We start from the raw sequence: 23,333 nt of genomic DNA, 5'->3' as shown, positions 1-23,333 counted from the left end.
TCCTCCCATCAGTAAGGACATTGAAGATGAAACGTGGCTGGGTCTTTCAGCATGACAATGATCCCAAACACACCGCCCGGGCAATGAAGGAGTGGCTTCATAAGAAGCATTTCAAGGTCCTGGAGTGGCCTAGCCAGTCTCCAGATTTCAACCCCATAGAAAACCTTTGGAGGGAGTTGAAAGTCCGTGTTGCCCAGTGACAGCCCCAAAACATCACTGCTCTAGAGGAGATCTGCATGGAGGAATGGGCCAACATACCAGCAACAGTGTGTGACAACCTTGTGAAGACTTACAGAAAACGTTTGACCTCTGTCATTGCCAACAAAGGAGATATAACAAAGTATTGAGATGAACTTTTCATATTCACCAAATACTTATTTTCCACCATAATTTGCAAATAAATTCTTTCAAAAATCAGACAATGTGATTGGATTTGTTTCCACATTTTGTCTCTCATAGTTGAGGTCTACCTATGATGACAATTACAGGCCTCTCTCATCTTTATAAGTGGGAGAACTTGTACAATTGGTGGTGACTAAATACTTTTTTGCCCCACTGTATATATAATTCGAGCATTTGTCAGCCTGTGATAAAAAGCAGGACTTTTGTTCAAAGTGTACAGAAACCTTTATATGTCCTTAAACTTGGGTATAAAAATGAGAGTTCTGGTGGTTTCTCGGCTATATTTGGGTATCCAGGCTTCAGTCACTTCAGGTTAAGAAAGGGTTACCTTCTACCAAGCAAGCAGATTCTATTGGTTTTATTTCCATTGAAGGTTTGAAATGTAAGCAAACCTCTGATTGGTTACGGGGGTCAGCCTTTCAAATGTTTGCATGTTTGTGCAAAGTATAATTTAAAGGAGAAGTACGGGGAACGTTCTTATGACTTTTCTTCTATAGATCCCAGGAGGGCACTTTGTACGGCATTCCTGTGACCCGCTGTCTGCTGACATCACAGAGCCGGTCCAGACTCTGGAAAGGTCTTGGCTTTATTATCGGAATCCCCCCAGATTCCTGGACCGGCAGCTGCCTCAACCTGTCAGTGAGCCTGAGCCAGTCTCTCCTCCTCTACAGCCCGGCACTCCGGTGAGCACTGGAGGGGAGAGCAGAGAGCCAGAGACTGACAATCACCGATCTCTGCTCACTGAAACCTGAGAACTGAGCGATCAGCAGTCATGTGGTCTGCAGTGTTTGATCGCTCAGTTCTCGGTGTAGAGGGGGCGGGGGACAGCTGGGATTGACGCTCCATCTAGGTGAGTATAATTCATTTTTTTTTTTTGGTATTCCTGAACTTTTTTAATTTCTGTATTCTTACCATTTCAGGGATGACGGTCAGGGTGGAGTCTTTGCCCCGGAGAGATTCTTCTCTTCTGATGGTTCAGCTGGGTGGATTGTTCCTCCGAGATTTGGCCACACACGGGACCATATTTCCTAATCTTGTCTACCCTAATGCTGTAGGTAATTTGGTGTTTGTTTGTCTTTCTGTCTAACTTTTCCCCATTATATTTAGGCAAAAATGTGACATGTTGGTCGGAAGATAACCGCAGAAATCTTTCCATAAAAGGGCCCACCATGTAGACGAGGTGTAAGGTGTATGGGGGGGCGTACAGCATAAAATACACCCGTAATATGTGGAGCCCATAGGAAGGGATTGCACGGCGCCCCGGATGGGGATACATACAGATCACGGATGATACTTACATTACAGGCACACGGGTCTATGTCCCCAAATGGGAAACACATTTCATTGTTGGTTGGCAGAGTGGGGGATGTGAAGTTGCGGAGCGGGGGATGTGGGGATGTGTTATTCAGGGGGCGATGTGACGTTGCGGAGCGGGGGATGTGACGTTGCGGAGTCGGGGGGGATGTGACGTTGCGGAGTCGGGGGGGATGTGAAGTTGCGGAGCGGGGGGATGTGACGTTGCTGAGCGGGGGGATGTGACGTTGCTGAGCGGGGGGATGTGACGTTGCGGAGCGGGGGGATGTGACGTTGCGGAGCGGGGGGATGTGACGTTGCTGAGCGGGGGGATGTGACGTTGCGGAGCGGGGGGGATGTGACGTTGCGGAGCGGGGGGATGTGACGTTGCGGAGCGGGGGGATGTGACGTTGCGGAGCGGGGAAGGTGTTATTCGGGGGGGATGGGTGGGGAGTGTTATTTAGGGGGGGTGGGGGGGAGGGTGTTATTGTGGGGGTGGGGGAGTGTTATTTAGGGGGGGGTGGGGGGGTTCAGTAGCGGTGTCCATATTGGATGATCTCCTCCTATTCAGAGACAACTGAAACCTTTTTGGATTTTCTGATCAGATATTTCAGATTCATCTCCCAGGGACAGCAATAAAAACCTGCCAGGGGTCTCAGTACATTCCCATTCTATTAAAAAAAGAATATGTTGATTTGAAAGTTCTATTAAAAGCAATTTAGAAAAACAACAAATAACTAACCTGTTCTATTTCCCGGCTCTGTAATGGTTTTGCACAGAGCCCCCCCTCCCCCGATTCTCCTGTTCTCGGGGCCCCTGCCTGCCCAAGTAGTTTGCTATGTGGCCCCTGAACAGACTCGCTCCTGAGCCTCTGCAGTGTGTATATTTACAGTCACAGCTTGGCCCTGCCCCCCCCTCTCTCTCTCCTCCATTGGCTCACTGTCTCAGCCAATGAAGAAGGAGAGTCCTCGGAGAGCCCAGGCTCTTGTGCACATAACTGGATAGAGATGGGGTTCAGATAAGTATTAGGGGGGCTGGGGGGGGAGGGGGCTGCACACAGAACCCTGAGCCTTTAGAACCACTCTAAATACAGAGCCTTGCAAAAGTATCCCCCCCCCCCCTTGGCATTTTTGGTGTTTTGTTGCCTCACAACCTGGAATTAACATGGATTGTTTGAGGATTTGCATCATTTCATTTACAGAACACGCCCACAACTTAGAAGGTTTTTTTTTTTATTATGAAGCAAACAACAAATAGGACAAAATAACAGAAAAAGTCAATGTGCAAAACTATTCACCCCCCTAAAGTCAATACTTTGTAGATCCACCTTTTGCGGCTATCACAGCTCCGAGTCTCTTTGGATAAGGCTCTATGACTTGCCACATCTCACCACTGGGATTTCTGCCCATTCCTCCTCCTTGCAGAACTGCTCCAGCTCCTTCAAGTTGGATGGTTTTGCGCTTGTGAACAGCAATCTTTAAGTCTGACCACAGATTTTCTATTGGATTGAGGTCTGGGCTTTGACTAGGCCATGCCAACACATTTCCATGTTTCCCCTTAAACCACTCAAGTGTTGGTTTAGCAGTGTGTTTGGGGTCATTGTCCTGCTGGAAGGTGAACCTCCGTCCTAGCATCAAATCACACACAGAGTGCTACAGGTTCTGCTCAAGAATACCCCTGTATTTAGCACCATCCATCTTCCCCTCAACTCTGACCAATTTCCCAGTCCCGACTGCTGAAAAACATCCCCACAGCATGATGCTGCCACCACCATGTTTCACAGTGGGGTTGGTGTTCTTTGGGTGATGTGATGTGTTGGGTTTGCACCAGACATAGCGTTTTCCTTGATGCATCAGACCAGAGCACCTTCCTCCATACATTTTGGGAGTCTCCCACATGCCTTTTCACAAACTCAAAACCTGCCATTTTGTTTTTTGATGAAAGTAATGACTTTCTTCTGGCCACTCCGCCATAAAGCCCATCTCTATGGAGAGTACGGCTTATTGTGGTCCTATGTACAGATACTCCAGTCTCTGCTGAACTCTGCAGCTCCTCCAGGGTTACCTTAGGTCTCTGTGCTCCTCTCTGATTAATGCCCTCCTTGCCCGGTCCGTGAGTTTTGGTGTGCGGCCGTCTCTTGGCAGGTTTGCTGTTGTGCCGTGTTCTTTCCATTTGGTTATGATAGATTTGATGGAGCTCCTAGGGATCATCAAAGATTTGGACATCTTTTTATAACCTAAACCTGACTTGTACTTCTCAACAACATTGTCCCTTCCTTGTTTGGGGAGTTCCTTGGTCTTCATGGCAGTGTTTGGTTAGTGGTGCCTCTCTCTTAGGTGTTGCCGCCTCTGGGGCCTTTCACAAAGGTGTGTCTATGTAATGACAGATCATGTGACACTTAGATTGCACACAGGTGGACATCACTTCACTAATTATGTGACTTCTGAAGGTAAGGCCTATGTAGAAAAGGAGAGAATCCCTCGTGGCATGAAGAGGAGAACAATTCTTCCGTACAAAGTGACGTTAACCTCCACCCCAGACACGCAGATGTGCTTCCCAGACAGGGTGGACCTCTTATTACAGGAGGTCAAAAACGCATGTAATCAGTCAGCCCCGTAGGCTAAATGTGTATGGCTAGCCTAAGGATTGCTGCATGTCTCCTCCACTGACACCGGCTGATATCCCCTCTGCCATTGTATTGGAGAGTTCTCCTGCCGGGTCGTTTTGGACATCTTTAGTGGTCGTGGACCTTCCTGATTACATACGTAATAAGAGGTCCACCCTGTCTGGTGAGCACATCTGCGTGTCTGGGGTGGACAGAAGAATTGTTCTCCTCTTCATGTCACGAGGGATTCTCTCTTCTCCTCTTCATGTCACGAGGGATTCTCTCTTCTCCTCTTCATGTCACGAGGGATTCTCTCTTCTCCTCTTCATGTAACGAGGGATCCTCTCTTCTCCTCTTCATGTCACGAGGGATCCTCTCTTCTCCTCTTCATGTCACGAGGGATCCTCTCTTCTCCTCTTCATGTCACGAGGGATCCTCTCTTCTCCTCTTCATGTCACGAGGGATTCTCTCTTCTCCTCTTCATGTCACGAGGGATTCTCTCTTCTCCTCTTCATGTCACGAGGGATTCTCTCTTCTCCTCTTCATGTCACGAGGGATTCTCTCTTCTCCTCTTCATGTCACGAGGGATTCTCTCTTCTCCTCTTCATGTCACGAGGGATTCTCTCTTCTCCTCTTCATGTCACGAGGGATTCTCTCTTCTCCTCTTCATGTCACGAGGGATCCTCTCTTCTCCTCTTCATGTCACGAGGGATCCTCTCTTCTCCTCTTCATGTCACGAGGGATCCTCTCTTCTCCTCTTCATGTCACGAGGGATCCTCTCTTCTCCTCTTCATGTCACGAGGGATCCTCTCTTCTCCTCTTCATGTCACGAGGGATTCTCTCTTCTCCTCTTCATGTCACGAGGGATTCTCTCTTCTCCTCTTCATGTCACGAGGGATTCTCTCTTCTCCTCTTCATGTCACGAGGGATTCTCTCTTCTCCTCTTCATGTCACGAGGGATTCTCTCTTCTCCTCTTCATGTCACGAGGGATTCTCTCTTCTCCTTTTCATGTCACGAGGGATTCTCTCTTCTCCTCTTCATGTCACGAGGGATTCTCTCTTCTCCTCTTCATGTCACGAGGGATTCTCTCTTCTCCTCTTCATGTCACGAGGGATTCTCTCTTCTCCTCTTCATGTCACGAGGGATTCTCTCCTTTTCTACATAGACTGTTATTTATTCGCTGCACTGATATTGTTTCTGCATCATTTTTATAGTCTTGCTGATTTCCTATAGTGTTCAGCTTGCATTTTCTGAGTTTTGAGTTTGTGCTGATTGTCTCCTTTTTTATATATTCTGAAGGTAATTGGTGGCACCAGAGCTTTTTATGGGCTTCATAACAAAGGGGGTGAATACATACGCACATGGCAATTATCAGTTCTTTTATTTCTGAAAAATTGTTTTATGTATTTTTCTAATTTTACTTCCCCAACTTAGACTATTGTGTTCTGATCATCACATATAATTCAAATTAAAAAAACATTGAACTAAAGGCTGTAATGTAACAAAAGGGGGATGAATACTTTTGCACGGCACTGTAAACTCCAGGTACACACTTCTGTATATTCAGACTACAAATATACACAACATGCCGCCTCACTTCCTGTCCTGTGTGCTTCCTCAGTGTGTCTGACAAATTCCTGTCTATTCTGGATGGATCTCCTTTGTATTCGGGGGAGTTCTGTGCTGTAACTGTAGAAAAGAGGGTCCAGTCCGGTATTTATATATTGTGGGGTCACCAGTCCAGTATTTGTATATTGTGGGGTCACCAGTCCAGTATTTGTATATTGTGGGGTCACCAGTCCAGTATTTGTATATTGTGGGGTCACCAGTCCAGTATTTGTATATTGTGGGGTCCCCAGTCCGGTATTTATATATTGTGGGGTCACCAGTCCGGTATTTATATATTGTGGGGTCACCAGTCCGGTATTTGTATATTGTGGGGTCACCAGTCCGGTATTTATATATTGTGGGGTCACCAGTCCGGTATTTATATATTGTGGGGTCACCAGTCCGGTATTTGTATATTGTGGGGTCACCAGTCCGGTATTTATATATTGTGGGGTCACCAGTCCGGTATTTATATATTGTGGGGTCACCAGTCCGGTATTTGTATATTGTGGGGTCACCAGTCCGGTATTTATATATTGTGGGGTCACCAGTCCGGTATTTATATATTGTGGGGTCACCAGTCCGGTATTTGTATATTGTGGGGTCACCAGTCCGGTATTTATATATTGTGGGGTCACCAGTCCGGTATTTATATATTGTGGGGTCACCAGTCCGGTATTTGTATATTGTGGGGTCACCAGTCCGGTATTTATATATTGTGGGGTCACCAGTCCGGTATTTATATATTGTGGGGTCACCAGTCCGGTATTTATATATTGTGGGGTCACCAGTACAGTATTTGTAAATTGAAATCATATCCCCTCTCAAGCGTCTCTTCTCCAGAGAGAATAAGTTCAGAGCTCACAACCTTTCCTCATAACTAAGATCCTCCAGACCCTTTATTAGCTTTGTTGCCCTTCTTTGTACTCGCTCCATTTCCAGTACATCCCTCCTGAGGACTGGTGCCCAGAACTGGACAGCATACTCCAGGTGCGGCCGGACCAGAGTCTTGTAGAGCGGGAGAATTATCGTTTTATCTCTGGAGTTGATCCCCTTTTTTTAATGCCAATATTCTGTTTGCTTTGTTAGCAGCAGCTTGGCATTGCATGTCATTGCTGAGCCTATCATCTACTAGGACCCCCAGGTCCTTTTCCATCCTAGATCCCCCCAGAGGTTCTCCCCCCAGTCTATAGATTGCATTCAGATTTTTGCCACCCAAATACATTATTTTACATTTTTCTACATTGAACCTCATTTGCCATGTAGTCGCCCCTCCCCCATTAATTTGTTCAGGTCTTTTTGTAAGGTTTCCACATCCTGCGGAGAAGTTATTGCCCTGCTTAGCTTAGTATTGTCCACAAATACAGAGATTGAACTGTTTATCCCATCCTCCAGATCGTTTATGAACAAATTAAATAGGATTGGTCCCAGCACAGAACCCTGGGGGACCCCACTACCCACCCCTGACCATTCTGAGTACTCCCCATTTATCACCACCCTCTGAACTCGCCCTTGTAGCCAGTTTTCAATCCATGTACTCACCCTATGGTCCATGCCAACGCACCTTATTTTGTACAGTAAACGTTTATGGGGAACTGTGTCAAATGCTTTTGTAAAATCCAGATACACCACGTCTACGGGCCTTCCTTTATCTAGATGGCAACTCACCTCCTCATAGAAGGTTAGTAGATTGGTTTGGCAAGAACGATTCTTCATGAATCCATGCTGATTACTGCTAATGAGATCATTCTTATTACTCGTTTTCTCGCCCAAGTTTTTTGATTCTCATCTCTTCTTTTGTTTCAGCAAAAGGAAGTTTGGTGTTTATCGCAGCCGTCGGGCGTCCCGACCGGACCAGCCGACTTCCTCAGTCCCAGCAGCTGTAAGTCTCCGGATTTCTTCCCCTTTCATGTCTGTTGTGGGTTTGTATTTCCTCCTAATCTGTGCTCTTTAAAATCAAAAGTCTCATAAAATTACGAAAAAATGGTCAACTCTGAAGATTTCTTGGAAAGAGTTCAAATTATTGTCAGATTTTACTTCTTTCTGTGACCCCATTGAAGAGATTTCCGGACAAGAAGAGGGGGAGGGGCACATCACTGGAATAGGAAGGAAGATATAGCAATAAAAATTATCAAACGTTTGTAACCGTTATCCTCTCTACTAGTAATGTGTTCAGTGTTTGTGTCCATATGGGGGAGATTTCCCATCACTTCCTCTCCTGACAGAACGTCTGTGCAGATCTCCCCAAAGGGGACAACTATAAACACTTCACAGAGGATCGAGCCCAGGGGTGCCCAACTGCTGGCCACACGTGGCCCACGGAGTCCTGATGTGGCCCTACGGAGTCCTGATGTGGCCCCACGGAGTCCTCTGATGTGGCCCCACGGAGTCCTGATGTGGCCCTACGGAGTCCTCTGATGTGACCCTACGGAGTCCTCTGATGTGACCCTACGGAGTCCTCTGATGTGACCCTACGGAGTCCTCTGATGTGACCCTACGGAGTCCTCTGATGTGGCCCTACGGAGTCCTCTGATGTGGCCCTACGGAGTCCTCTGATGTGGCCCTACGGAGTCCTCTGATGTGGCCCTACGGAGTCCTCTGATGTGGCCCTACGGAGTCCTCTGATGTGACCCTACGGAGTCCTCTGATGTGACCCTACGGAGTCCTCTGATGTGACCCTACGGAGTCCTCTGATGTGGCCCTACGGAGTCCTCTGATGTGGCCCTACGGAGTCCTCTGATGTGGCCCTACGGAGTCCTCTGATGTGGCCCTACGGAGTCCTCTGATGTGACCCTACGGAGTCCTCTGATGTGACCCTACGGAGTCCTCTGATGTGACCCTACGGAGTCCTCTGATGTGGCCCTACGGAGTCCTCTGATGTGGCCCTACGGAGTCCTCTGATGTGACCCTACGGAGTCCTCTGATGTGACCCTACGGAGTCCTCTGATGTGACCCTACGGAGTCCTCTGATGTGACCCTACGGAGTCCTCTGATGTGACCCTACGGAGTCCTCTGATGTGACCCTACGGAGTCCTCTGATGTGACCCCACGGAGTCCTGAGATGTGACCCTACGGAGTCCTCTGATGTGACCCTACGGAGTCCTCTGATGTGACCCTACGGAGTCCTCTGATGTGACCCTACGGAGTCCTCTGATGTGACCCTACGGAGTCCTCTGATGTGGCCCTACGGAGTCCTCTGATGTGACCCTACGGAGTCCTCTGATGTGACCCTACGGAGTCCTCTGATGTGGCCCTACGGAGTCCTCTGATGTGGCCCTACGGAGTCCTCTGATGTGGCCCTACGGAGTCCTCTGATGTGGCCCCACGGAGTCCTCTGATGTGGCCCCACGGAGTCCTGATGTGGCCCTACGGAGTCCTCTGATGTGACCCTACGGAGTCCTCTGATGTGACCCTACGGAGTCCTCTGATGTGACCCTACGGAGTCCTCTGATGTGACCCTACGGAGTCCTCTGATGTGGCCCTACGGAGTCCTCTGATGTGGCCCTACGGAGTCCTCTGATGTGGCCCTACGGAGTCCTCTGATGTGACCCTACGGAGTCCTCTGATGTGGCCCTACGGAGTCCTCTGATGTGACCCTACGGAGTCCTCTGATGTGGCCCTACGGAGTCCTCTGATGTGGCCCTACGGAGTCCTCTGATGTGGCCCTACGGAGTCCTCTGATGTGGCCCTACGGAGTCCTCTGATGTGGCCCTACGGAGTCCTCTGATGTGGCCCTACGGAGTCCTCTGATGTGACCCTACGGAGTCCTCTGATGTGACCCTACGGAGTCCTCTGATGTGACCCTACGGAGTCCTCTGATGTGGCCCTACGGAGTCCTCTGATGTGACCCTACGGAGTCCTCTGATGTGACCCTACGGAGTCCTCTGATGTGGCCCTACGGAGTCCTCTGATGTGGCCCTACGGAGTCCTCTGATGTGGCCCTACGGAGTCCTCTGATGTGGCCCTACGGAGTCCTCTGATGTGGCCCTACGGAGTCCTCTGATGTGACCCTACGGAGTCCTCTGATGTGGCCCTACGGAGTCCTCTGATGTGGCCCTCGACTTCCTGCCCTGGGATGGTGGGTCAGAAAGCTCAGATCGCGGGTTCCTGACACCCCAGAGCATTGGTGTTGTGAACAGAGGCGATGTTGGAGGAAGCACGGCTGGGGAGGGAGCAGAGCCATATAAGAGGACACTTCCTGTATGGCGCCACCTCCTGTCACAGGATACCAAATGCACTCCACCCGGGACAGCAACATCCGGTGATACCGGCAGCAAGGAAGATTCCTGAATGGAGGATTATTAGTAAAGGTCAGTTTATAATCTAAAATCACAATATATATATATATAGGTGTATCTCTGCTGCACTGGTTACTGGGCGACTTTCAAACTGATCCACAGGTGCAGCGCAGTGTACTGACCCATAGACTTCTCTTATTACCTGTACTGACCCATAGACTTCTCGTATTACCTGTACTGACCCATAGACTTCTCTTATTACCTGTACTGACCCATAGACTTCTATTATTACCTGTACTGACCCATAGACTTCTATTATTACCTGTACTGACCCATAGACTTCTGTTATTACCTGTACTGACCCATAGACTTCTCTTATTACCTGTACTGACCCATAGACTTCTCTTATTACCTGTACTGACCCATAGACTTCTCTTATTACCTGTACTGACCCATAGACTTCTCTTATTACCTGTACTGACCCATAGACTTCTCTTATTACCTGTACTGACCCATAGACTTCTCGTATTACCTGTACTGACCCATAGACTTCTCTTATTACCTGCGGAAAGTGAAAATAGGAAGCACACCTGTAGGATATAATAGAAGTCTATGGTAAAGTGCAGCACACCTGAAGAATATAATAGAAGTCTATGGTAAAGTGCAGCACACCTGAAGGATATAATAGAAGTCTATGGTAAAGTGCAGCACATCTGAAGAATATAATAGAAGTCTATGGTAAAGTGCAGCACACCTGTAGGATATAATAGAAGTCTATGGTAAAGTGCAGCACACCTGAAGAATATAATAGAAGTCTATGGTAAAGTGCAGCACACCTGAAGGATATAATAGAAGTCTATGGTAAAGTGCAGCACACCTGAAGGATATAATAGAAGTCTATGGTAAAGTGCAGCACATCTGAAGAATATAATAGAAGTCTATGGTAAAGTGCAGCACACCTGAAGAATATAATAGAAGTCTATGGTAAAGTGCAGCACACCTGAAGGATATAATAGAAGTCTATGGTAAAGTGCAGCACACCTGAAGGATATAATAGAAGTCTATGGTAAAGTGCAGCACACCTGTAGGATATAATAGAAGTCTATGGTAAAGTGCAGCACACCTGAAGAATATAATAGAAGTCTATGGTAAAGTGCAGCACACCTGAAGGATATAATAGAAGTCTATGGTAAAGTGCAGCACACCTGAAGGATATAATAGAAGTCTATGGTAAAGTGCAGCACATCTGAAGAATATAATAGAAGTCTATGGTAAAGTGCAGCACACCTGTAGGATATAATAGAAGTCTATGGTAAAGTGCAGCACACCTGAAGAATATAATAGAAGTCTATGGTAAAGTGCAGCACACCTGAAGGATATAATAGAAGTCTATGGTAAAGTGCAGCACACCTGTAGGATATAATAGAAGTCTATGGTAAAGTGCAGCACACCTGTAGGATATAATAGAAGTCTATGGTAAAGTGCAGCACACCTGAAGAATATAATAGAAGTCTATGGTAAAGTGCAGCACACCTGAAGGATATAATAGAAGTCTATGGTAAAGTGCAGCACACCTGAAGGATATAATAGAAGTCTATGGTAAAGTGCAGCACATCTGAAGAATATAATAGAAGTCTATGGTAAAGTGCAGCACACCTGAAGGCGGACACGGTGCCGGTAAACTGCAGCGCATGGCTGTAATATCAGCCTTCAGCCCCTTTCACACGATTGGTCAGATCAGCGTCCATTTTTCAGGTGGACCCAAATCTGACCCTCTATTCACCTCTATGGAGTGGGAGATGTAAATGGACTTGTGTCCCTTTTATACCCACCTACCTCCAATTCAATCCGCTAAAAAAACAGAAGAGGATTCGTCCCCTTCCGCCTGGGCTGATCGGATCGGAGGGCCCATAGAGTAGATCGTGCTGTGCAGATGCAGAGGGGACATGGACCCACCATCCGCCGCGCTCCGCTCATTGGGACCCTCGCTCTTCAGAGGGTTGGGCACCCCTGGTTTAGTCCTTCCCTACAAAGTGGAGTTGGGCTTTAATTACACAATTGTTCGTTCGATGTGGACATTCTGAAGATGTTCTATTTAGTCATCTATCAGCTATAAGGAATGACCATCCGGTATAATGATCTGGGTGGGGTAGTAGTAGAGTGTAGAGTTGTGCAATAGTAGAGTTGTGTAGTAGTACAATGTATAGTAGTGGTAGAGTTAGTATAGTAGTAGAATGTATGGTGATTTGGGTGTGTAGTAGTAGAATGTATAGTAGTACAGAGTGTATAGTAGTAGAATGTATGGTGATTTGAGTGTGTAGTAGTAGAGTGTGTAGAGTTGTATAGTAGTACAGAGTATATAATAGTAGTAGAATGTATGGTGATTTGGGTGGTGTAGTAGAGTGTAGATTTGTGTAGTAGTAGAGTATATAGTGATTTGAGTGTGTAGTAGTAGAGTTGTATAGTAGTAGAATGTATGGTGATTTGGGTGGTGTAGTAGAGTATAGATTTGTGTAGTAGTAGAATGTATAGTAGTAGTAATAGTAGATTTTGTGTAGTAGTAGAGTGTATAGTGATTTGGGTGGTATAGTAGTAGAGTGGTATAGTAGTAGTAGAGTGTATATTTGTGTAGTAGTACAGAGTGTATAGTAGTAGAGTGTGTAGTAGTAGAATGTATGGTGATTTGAGTGTGTAGTAGTAGAGTGTGTGTAGAGTTGTATAGTAGTACAGAGTGTATAATAGTAGTAGAATGTATGGTGATTTGAGTGTGTAGTAGTAGAGTGTGTGTAGAGTTGTATAGTAGTACAGAGTGTATAATAGTAGTAGAATGTATGGTGATTTGGGTGGTGTAGTATAGTAGTAGAGTGTAGATTTGTGTAGTAGTAGAATGTATGGTGATTTGAGTGTGTAGTAGTAGTAGTAGTAGTAGTAGTAGAATGTATAGTAGTAGTAATAGTAGATTTGTGTAGTAGTAGAGTGTATAGTGATTTGAGTGTGTAGTAGTAGTAGTAGTAGTAGTAGTAGTAGAATGTATAGTAGTAGTAATAGTAGATTTGTGTAGTAGTAGAGTGTATAGTGATTTGGAAGGTGTAGTAGTAGAGTGGTATAGTAGTAGTAATAGTAGATGTGTGTAGTAGTGATTTGGGTGGAATGGTTGGTGTTCTTCTCTAATGCGGTTCTGATTGGATTGCAGTCACCTCCGGGGATAATCCCGTATTCAGAATGCTGTATGAGAGAAATCCCGCCCACTGCGTGTTTGAGAGGCGACTGGAAGTCAGCACCCGACCTCTGAACATCATCTACAACCCTCAGGCCATAACCAAGGTGGCCGACTTCTTCTACAAGGGCAAAGTTCACAGCTCAGGTAATGGTTGACGTCCCCCCCCCCGATCTCCCCCATCTCCCCCATCAATCCCTCCATAGACATTTCTTCTGACTGGGAAGTTGTCACCTAAACACGGCCATAACCACTACATACAACCCAACACCTTCATAAGACACAATGATGTGCTCAACAAAGGGGCTTCAGGACCCCAAAGACAGTGCTGTGCTTTTAGAATGAATGAGGGGGGGGAGCCAAGAGGGGTGCACAGTCATGTGACCTGTCCTTCAAGCAGTATTCCTCCAATACTATTGGCTGTTGGGTATGACCCTAAGAAAGGGATATTGTATTGATATCAGATTGAGAGGCAGATGTCCTCGATGAAGGGGGCGCTGTTGGACCCCCAAAACGCATTCGCTACTTTTTGTTATGTCCCCTGGAATAAAGTTTTATCTGGACCTCTTAGAGGAAGTTTGGCGCTTCAGTTTTCATGTTTGGTTACATTACAAGCCAAGGAGACCTCGAAGATCCTCGGGGGTGTAGAAGACGGGAACCAGATCACCTCCATCACCATCAATACTTTAGATGAGCAATTCCAGTGAGATCAATTTCCACTTTCCTCCAGGTGGGGTTGTCATTTTAGAGCCCAAAAATGCCGGCCAACCCTTTCGCTGCCAGGTCTGTATGTCATATGGACCTGACGGGGGGGGGGTTCACACATAACCCAAATCTTCCTCTCCGCTCCTCCTGCTTTCTAGATCCCTCGTCTCCTCCCACACTCACCTCCAGGACTTCTCCAGAGCCTCTCCCATCCTCTGGAACTCTCTGCCCCGGTATATCTGATCAGCCCCTAACCTGTCCACCTTCAGGACTTCTCCAGAGCCTCTCCCATCCTCTGGAACTCTCTGCCCCGGTATATCTGATCAGCCCCTAACCTGTCCACCTTCAGGACTTCTCCAGAGCCTCTCCCATCCTCTGGAACTCTCTGCCCCGGTATATCTGATCAGCCCCTAACCTGTCCACCTTCAGGACTTCTCCAGAGCCTCTCCCATCCTCTGGAACTCTCTGCCCCGGTATATCTGATCAGCCCCTAACCTGTCCACCTTCAGGACTTCTCCAGAGCTTCTCCCATCCTCTGGAACTCTCTGCCCCGGTATATCTGATCAGCCCCTAACCTGTCCACCTTCAGGACTTCTCCAGAGCTTCTCCCATCCTCTGGAACTCTCTGCCCCGGTATGTAAAGTCAGCCCCTAAGCCGTCCACCTTTAGGAGATCTCTGAAAACTCATTTATTCAGGGAAGCCTATCCCACCCCCACCTAAGAACTGTCCCTGAGCCACCCCCATCAGACCATCCCCACAGTTATTACCTTTCGTACCACCTCCCCCCTCCTTTAAGAATGTAAGCTCCATGAGCCGGGCCCCCTGTCCCTTCTGTATTGAACTGTAATTGTGCCATCCCCTCCCCCCCTACATTGTAAAGAGCTTTGCAAACTGTTGGCGCTATATAAATCCCCTATAATAATAATAATAATAATCTGGTGGCTGCAGCCCCCCCACCCCCCGGCATTGTGTGTAAAACTGACAATCAGAGACATTCAGGCGCCGCCCCCCCCCCCCCCCCCGGTACTGGTGCCCCCGCCATGTATTCTGGGCTCCGATTGCCCATCTGCGGGCCCAGGACCAGCATGGCAGGTGCCAGTGAGTGGTGGTGGGGGGGGGGAGAGCAGACACACCTCCCCCCCCCCCCCCCCCGTCTTCCTGTGACCTGGAATAGGACGGGTATGACATCACTTCCGGGTCATCCTCTCAGTGTCCTCCACTAGCCAGGAAGGGATGGAATACACTGCGATGTACAATGACCCCGAATGTCTCAATAAAGAGAACCTGTCACCAAAAATCATCACATGGACGACTTTTTGTCCCCTATGTGGAAAAAAAAAAAAGTTAGTTACACCCAAACACATAAAATCCCCCCCCCCCCCCAAAAAAAAACATTTTGGGTCCCCCCCCCCCATACATACAAAGTAAACACACAAGTGGGGGGGGGCACCTACACATGAAAACGTTGATTGTGATACACGTGTTACATATTGCTGCGCATGCCGGAGTGAGAGCGATAATTCTGCACCAGACCTCCTCCGTAACACTAAACTTACACCTATAGGGGGCGTTTGAAGCGTCGCCTGTACAAAATATCGTTTTTCGCCATTTCAGAGGCGCAGACAGATTTTAGGGTATCCATTTACTCGGTGCAAACTCAACTTTTATATTTTACTAAATGTGAGTAGTTTTTTTGAATTTGTATCCCCTAAAATCAATTTGAATGTGGTTTTTTTTTTTTTTTTTTTACTGAAATTTTCTGTTTCCCAGACCTTTGCAGTAATATCAAGTAACATAAATTGGAGCTACCACTATTTTATTCTCTAGGGGTCTCTGCTTTCAAAAAATATATCATGTTTTTTGGGGGTTTTATGTCATCTTCTGGCTGAAAATTATTTTTTAAACGTGTGCAAAAAAGGCAAAAACAGCTCTGGAAAGGGTTCAATAATCTCTCTTCACGTTTATGGATCCATTTTGTAGCTGGAGATTGAAGCCGATCTCTGGTGTCACGCCTGGTGTCCCATCTCAGGTGTCACGCCTGGTGTCCGATCTCTGGTGTCACGCCTGGTGTCCGATCTCTGGTGTCACGCCTGGTGTCCGATCTCTGGTGTCACGCCTGGTGTCCGATCTCTGGTGTCACGCCTGGTGTCCGATCTCTGGTGTCACGCCTGGTGTCCGATCTCTGGTGTCACGCCTGGTGTCCGATCTCTGGTGTCACGCCTGGTGTCCGATCTCTGGTGTCACGCCTGGTGTCCGATCTCTGGTGTCACGCCTGGTGTCCGATCTCAGGTGTCACGCCTGGTGTCCGATCTCAGGTGTCACGCCTGGTGTCCGATCTCAGGTGTCACGCCTGGTGTCCGATCTCAGGTGTCACGCCTGGTGTCCGATCTCTGGTGTCACGCCTGGTGTCCGATCTCTGGTGTCACGCCTGGTGTCCGATCTCTGGTGTCACGCCTGGTGTCCGATCTCAGGTGTCACGCCTGGTGTCCGATCTCAGGTGTCACGCCTGGTGTCCGATCTCAGGTGTCACGCCTGGTGTCCGATCTCAGGTGTCACGCCTGGTGTCCGATCTCTGGTGTCACGCCTGGTGTCCGATCTCAGGTGTCACGCCTGGTGTCCGATCTCAGGTGTCACGCCTGGTGTCCGATCTCAGGTGTCACGCCTGGTGTCCGATCTCAGGTGTCACGCCTGGTGTCCGATCTCAGGTGTCACGCCTGGTGTCCGATCTCAGGTGTCACGCCTGGTGTCCGATCTCAGGTGTCACGCCTGGTGTCCGATCTCGGGTGTCACACCTGGTGTCCGATCTCAGGTGTCACGCCTGGTGTCCGATCTCAGGTGTCACGCCTGGTGTCCGATCTCTGGTGTCACGCCTGGTGTCCGATCTCAGGTGTCACGCCTGGTGTCCGATCTCTGGTGTCACGCCTGGTGTCCGATCTCTGGTGTCACGCCTGGTGTCCGATCTCTGGTGTCACGCCTGGTGTCCGATCTCTGGTGTCACGCCTGGTGTCCGATCTCTGGTGTCACGCCTGGTGTCCGATCTCTGGTGTCACGCCTGGTGTCCGATCTCTGGTGTCACGCCTGGTGTCCGATCTCTGGTGTCACGCCTGGTGTCCGATCTCTGGTGTCACGCCTGGTGTCCGATCTCTGGTGTCACGCCTGGCGTCTCATGCCTGGTGTCTTGTCTGGCGTCATGTCTGGCGTTGTGTGTCTTGTCTGGCGCCGTGCCTGGTGTCTCATGCCTGGTGTCGTGCCTGGTGTCTCATGCCTGGTGTCGTGTCTGGTGTGGTGTCTGGTGTCTCGTGCCTGGTGTCTCATGCCTGGTGTCGTGTCTGGTGTCGTGTCTGGTGTCGTGTCTGGTGTCTCGTGCCTGGTGTCGTGTCTGGTGTCTCGTGCCTGGTGTCGTGTCTGGTGTCTGGTGCCTGGTGTCTGGTGTCTGGTGTCTTGTCTGGTGTCTTGTCTTGTGTCTGGTGTCTTGTGTCTTGTGTCTGGTGTCTTGTGTCTGGTGTCTGGTGTCTGGTGTCTTGTCTGGTGTCTGGTGTCTTGTGCCTGGTGTCTGGTGTCTGGTGTCTTGTCTGGTGTCTGGTGTCTGGTGTCTGGTGTCTTGTGCCTGGTGTCTGGTGTCTGGTGTCTTGTGCCTGGTGTCTGGTGCCTGGTGTCTGGTGTCTGGTGTCTTGTGCCTGGTGTCTGGTGTCTGGTGTCTGGTGTCTTGTCTGGTGTCTTGTGTCTGGTGTCTGGTGTCTGGTGTCTTGTGTCTGGTGTCTTGTCTGGTGTCTGGTGTCTGGTGTCTTGTGCCTGGTGTCTTGTCTGGTGTCTTGTGTCTGGTGCCTGGTGCCTGGTGTCTGGTGTCTGGTGTCTTGTCTGGTGTCTGGTGCCTGGTGTCTTGTGCCTGGTGTCTGGTGTCTTGTCTGGTGTCTTGTGCCTGGTGTCTGGTGTCTTGTCTGGTGTCTTGTCTGGTGTCTTGTGCCTGGTGTCTGGTGTCTGGTGTCTTGTCTGGTGTCTGGTGTCTGGTGCCTGGTGTCTTGTGCCTGGTGTCTGGTGTCTTGTCTGGTGTCTTGTCTGGTGTCTTGTGCCTGGTGTCTGGTGTCTTGTCTGGTGTCTTGTGCCTGGTGTCTGGTGTCTTGTCTGGTGTCTTGTGTCTGGTGCCTGGTGTCTGGTGTCTTGTCTTGTGTCTGGTGTCTTGTCTTGTGTCTGGTGTCTTGTCTGGTGTCTGGTGTCTGGTGCCTGGTGTCTGGTGTCTTGTCTTGTGTCTGGTGTCTTGTCTTGTGTCTGGTGTCTTGTCTGGTGTCTTGTGTCTGGTGCCTGGTGTCTGGTGTCTTGTCTGGTGTCTTGTCTTGTGTCTGGTGTCTTGTCTGGTGTCTTGTGTCTGGTGTCTGGTGTCTTGTCTTGTGTCTGGTGTCTTGTCTTGTGTCTGGTGTCTTGTCTTGTGTCTGGTGTCTGGTGTCTTGTCTTGTGTCTTGTGTCTGGTGTCTGGTGTCTGGTGTCTTGTCTTGTGTCTGGTGTCTTGTCTGGTGTCTGGTGCCTGGTGTCTTGTGCCTGGTGTCTGGTGTCTTGTCTGGTGTCTGGTGCCTGGTGTCTTGTGCCTGGTGTCTGGTGTCTTGTCTGGTGTCTGGTGTCTGGTGTCTTGTCTGGTGTCTGGTGTCTGGTGTCTTGTCTTGTGTCTGGTGTCTGGTGTCTGGTGTCTGGTGTCTTGTCTTGTGTCTGGTGTCTGGTGTCTGGTGTCTGGTGTCTTGTCTTGTGTCTGGTGTCTGGTGTCTTGTCTTGTGTCTGGTGTCTGGTGTCTTGTCTTGTGTCTGGTGTCTGGTGTCTGGTGTCTTGTCTTGTGTCTGGTGTCTTGTCTGGTGTCTTGTGTCTTGTGTCTGGTGTCTTGTGTCTGGTGTCTGGTGTCTGGTGTCTTGTCTGGTGTCTGGTGTCTGGTGTCTTGTGTCTGGTGTCTTGTGCCTGGTGTCTGGTGTCTGGTGTCTGGTGCCTTGTGTCTGGTGTCTGGTGTCTTGTGTCTGGTGTCTTGTCTGGTGTCTGGTGTCTTGTCTGGTGTCTGGTGTCTTGTGTCTGGTGTCTTGTGTCTGGTGTCTTGTCTGGTGTCTGGTGTCTTGTCTGGTGTCTGGTGTCTTGTCTGGTGTCTTGTGTCTTGTGTCTGGTGTCTTGTGTCTGGTGTCTGGTGTCTGGTGTCTTGTCTGGTGTCTGGTGTCTTGTCTGGTGTCTGGTGTCTGGTGTCTGGTGTCTTGTGTCTTGTGTCTTGTCTGGTGTCTTGTCTGGTGTCTGGTGTCTGGTGTCTGGTGTCTTGTGTCTTGTGTCTTGTAGATATTTTCAGCATGACAGGTCCTCTTTGTTGTGCATTCTCTGTGTTCTCCATACAAATATCATCCCTTCTTCCTCCTCCTGCAGGATTCGGGTACCAATCAGAGTTGGAGCTGAGAGTGGCAGAAGCTGCGAGAAGACAATACAACAAACTGAAAATTCAGACCAAGGCTGAAATCCGGCAAACAATCGATCGGTTATTGGTTGGAGAGTTCATTGTGAGTTTGTCTGGAAGAGCTGACTATTGTGTGTCCTAGATAATTTGTGAGAATTTAGACACTGATCAGCCGGTCTCATGTCCAAAGTATCAACAAGCTGATTGATCGTATTGATCTGTCTTAAAGGAGAAGTACGGGAACAGCTCATTTATCTGAGGATCGCAGGAGTGACGTTCGTTCTGCATTCCTGTGACCCGTTTTCAGCTGATGGCGGGACAAAGCTCACCGTCTGCTGACGTCACTCAGCCACTCCAGGTTCTAGAAAGATCCCAAGCACGTGGTGGGTATCTGCCCAGACCGGCACCCGGCGGGTTTTCAGGAGGTCGGCACATTTATAGAGCAGCGATTGGTGGTTTTTATACTGTCAGCACAATGCAGAGAGGTATGAAAACCATGCGTGATCCACCTGTACACAAAAACACGCGTGTTCTACCTGTGCACAACAACGCGCGCGTTCCACGGGTGCACAACACACGTTCTTTTCGCCGATGTGCTGTGATGACAATAATGCTTAATGACGCCCCAACACGAGGGGGGGGGGGGGGCTTAGATTACACGATTACACTCTGCAGATCTCGGTGAGAGCTGATTGGAGGGAAATGATTCCCCCCTCCCCCCTTCACACGACACACAAGAACAGAGCTAAAGTGAGTTTGCTGAGAAATTGTTTGCCAAAAACAAAGTAATAAAGTACCATGTGATTTGATGGAAAAAACAAAACCGGGGTCACGCCGTTCTTTGGTGTGATGTGGGATGAGCCGCGGTACCGCGACATGCGGCTATGTGTGTAACACCGCGCGGCGGAGCGTGTTGGCGCGTTGCACAGATGAAAACCCGGCCTTAGAATCCGCGCTTTGTGTCTACATTACGGGCCTCGCAGGCTTCCAATCCTCTCCTCTCATTGAAAATCACATTGCCTGCGAATTTCTTTACAATACTCATAGATACAGAGATGAGTGAGGGGCTGCTGGTAGGATTTGTTCTGCTTGCTCAGGATAGGCCGATACTTTAGTCAGTGTGATCTGAGAAAAGGTTTATTTTCAACTGGAAAACTGAATGAAAAGTTTAGTTTAGTTAATGATGTTTTTTTAACCTCCTGTACAGGAGAACAGCAGGCGCTGGACGATCCGTCTGGATATTTCCGCTCCTCAGGTGATCTTTCCGGATGATTTCGTGTGCCAGGATCCGGTGTTAGTGGTGGTGGATCTTGGAAGAATCCTGCTGACCAATTCTCATGGTATGGACCTGTATGTACTTTGTGGTAGAAGGACTGATATCTGCATATACTCTGTGTGTGGACGCCATTAGAGACAATGGGGGTTCCCGTATATACTGGAGTATAAGCCGAGTTTTTCAGCACATTTTTCTTGTGCTGAAAATTTCCCCCTCGGCTTATAATCGAGTCAATCACTTTTCTGCAGCAGAGAATGACATTTTCCGAACCGACTTTGGGGCCCAATATCTCGGGGCCACTTGGTGCTAGGAACCCCAAATTTGGTGTGCAAACCCAGTGGAACTGGCACTACAACATGGGGTTCCTAGCACCAAGTGGCCCCGAGATACGGGGCCCCAAAGTCTGTTCGGAAAATGTCATTCTCTGCTGCAGAAAAGTGCTTGACATTTTCTGAACTGACTTTGGGGCCCCGTATCTCAGGGCCACTTGGTGCTAGGAACCCCAGCTTTGAATATGTTGTAGTGCTATTTCCACTGGGGTTCCTAGCCCTAAGTGGCCCCGAGATACGGGGCCCCAAAGTCAGTCAACTGTGTCCATCTGCAGCAATGTCATTTTGGGACCCTTTGGGTCCAGAGACCCCAAATTTTGGCTGCAGCTCAGGGGGGGCATCTAGGAACCCTTAACTACCGAGTTTGAAGTTCAGGGGACTTATGGCTGCAAATGGGCACAGTGAGGCTGCAAATGGGCATTGTTGACCCTCTTTTCCACTTACAGTAGCTGCACATTTCTCACCCTCGGCTTATACTCGGGTCAATAAGTTTTCCCAGTTTTTTGTGGTAAAATGAGGTGCCTCGGCTTATATTCGGGTCGGCTTATACTTGAGTATATATGGTATTTACTAAAGCTGGAGTGTGCAAAGTCTGGTGCACTTCTGTAGAGAAACCAATCGGCTTCCAGGTTTTATTGCCAAAGCTTAATTGAAGAAGCTGAAAAAAGCCCCCGGTCCCCCCGCACATACACACAAATCTAAACGCACACATGGGTCCGGAACAGATCTATAAACAGTGATTGAACCACACAGGAGGTGTGGCCACGAATGTCAGATCGAACGTCTAGGGCTATAATTCACCATTCACTCTGATCTGATAACCTGCAAAGGGTCCTCCTGGGACTGGGGGATGGGTTTAGGTTCCATATTTTGCACATGGCTGTGAAATGGTGACAATTTAAATCTCGTGTTTGGTATCAATTTACTCGACACAACATTATCTGTAATATTTTACCCAAAAATTGGGTTTTATATCTGGGAAAATTTGCATTTGTAAAGGACACATAAGGTTTCACAACAGCCACCATTTTATTTTCCATGGCCTTCGCTTCAGGTAACATATCATGTTTTTGGGTCATTTTCTAGAATAAAATGCTGATTTTTATTGTGTGTAAAAAGTAATAAAATTGGGGCAGACAGGAAGTGGTTAAAGATGTTTTTAAAGCTCAAATCTGGGCAGACCAAATTTCCCCACACATGCTGTGCCCAGTCATGGGGTGACTGCTCTTTTTTTGTCTCGGGAATTGGAGAACAGAGATAGATAGATATAGATATATGGTATATATATATATTTGGGTTTATTTACTAAAGCTGGAGAGTGCAAAATTAGTCCCACTTCTGCAGAGAAACCAATCAGCTTCTAACCTCGGATTGTTCAATTCCTTGCCAATAAAACCTGGAAGCCGATTGGTTTCTCTGCAAAGTGTGACTAATTTCGCCCTCTCTAACTTTAGTAAAGAAACCCCATAATTACCTTATCCTACCACCACCGACCCCCCCCCCCGTGGTCCTGTGCGGTGGGCTGCTCCTGACCTCATCATGCCCATAGACCCGCTCTGTACATGGAGACATACGGAACAATCCAGTGCTGGGTCATGGGGGAGTTTGCCAGTGGAGTGGAGGATCGGGTGAGTACAAGCTGTCTCCTCCCCCCTGGATAAAATGAGCAGTTGACCTGTGCAGTGGCGCTGTGCCTGCAATCTTCTTCTTTTTTGCCCGGAGTTGGGTTTTAACTATGGAGAATACTTTCATCTTTTTCCTAATTTTTCTTTTCTCAGCAGATCAAGGTAAACAGAAGGCCACAGATCAATTATCTACAGAAATAAATGATTTAAGTGATGAAGAATACAAAACTCCTCTTGCAACCCCAACAAGCAGCCCTCCCCCCGAAGCCGAGGACAAAGCGGGGTCCGACACCGCCAGCTACAGCGGGACAGAGCTGAGTGAGGAGCAGCTGGAGGCCTACCTGCTGAGCGATAAAATGTATGAGAAATACTCGCTGTCATGCAAAGATTTGCAGATCATGGTTGGACATGTGAAGGACAACTGGAAGCATCTCCAGGACAATGAAGTCGGCCCGACTCACGTGGTAGAGAAGTTCAATGTCCACCTACAGTTGGAACGTCGATTGATTTACACATCTGATCCTCAGTATCCCGGGGCAATGCTTTCCGGCACACTACCAGATCTAAAAATTCATATCAATGAAGATAAGATCTTTGCTTTGAAGAAGTGTTTTACCAGCTTG

General features: G+C 48.3%; 1 protein-coding gene across 1 annotated transcript in view; it reads left to right on the top strand.

The window, feature by feature from the left end:
• LOC141109932 (intermembrane lipid transfer protein VPS13D-like) overlaps window positions 1–23,333 on the top strand; it is a 36,041-nt gene that overhangs the window by 10,965 nt on the left and 1,743 nt on the right. Inside the window, exons 6-11 of the mRNA XM_073601185.1 lie at window positions 1,323–1,453; window positions 7,716–7,791; window positions 13,341–13,511; window positions 19,453–19,583; window positions 20,688–20,820; window positions 22,867–23,328. Of these exons, the coding sequence (XP_073457286.1) occupies window positions 1,323–1,453; window positions 7,716–7,791; window positions 13,341–13,511; window positions 19,453–19,583; window positions 20,688–20,820; window positions 22,867–23,328 (1,104 nt within the window). The remainder of the gene's footprint in view (window positions 1–1,322; window positions 1,454–7,715; window positions 7,792–13,340; window positions 13,512–19,452; window positions 19,584–20,687; window positions 20,821–22,866; window positions 23,329–23,333) is intronic.

The sequence above is a fragment of the Aquarana catesbeiana genome, linkage group LG10, assembly GCF_042186555.1.
Source record: "Aquarana catesbeiana isolate 2022-GZ linkage group LG10, ASM4218655v1, whole genome shotgun sequence".
Classification (NCBI taxonomy): domain Eukaryota; kingdom Metazoa; phylum Chordata; class Amphibia; order Anura; family Ranidae; genus Aquarana; species Aquarana catesbeiana.
This window is presented reverse-complemented; position numbering and strand designations above follow the sequence as displayed.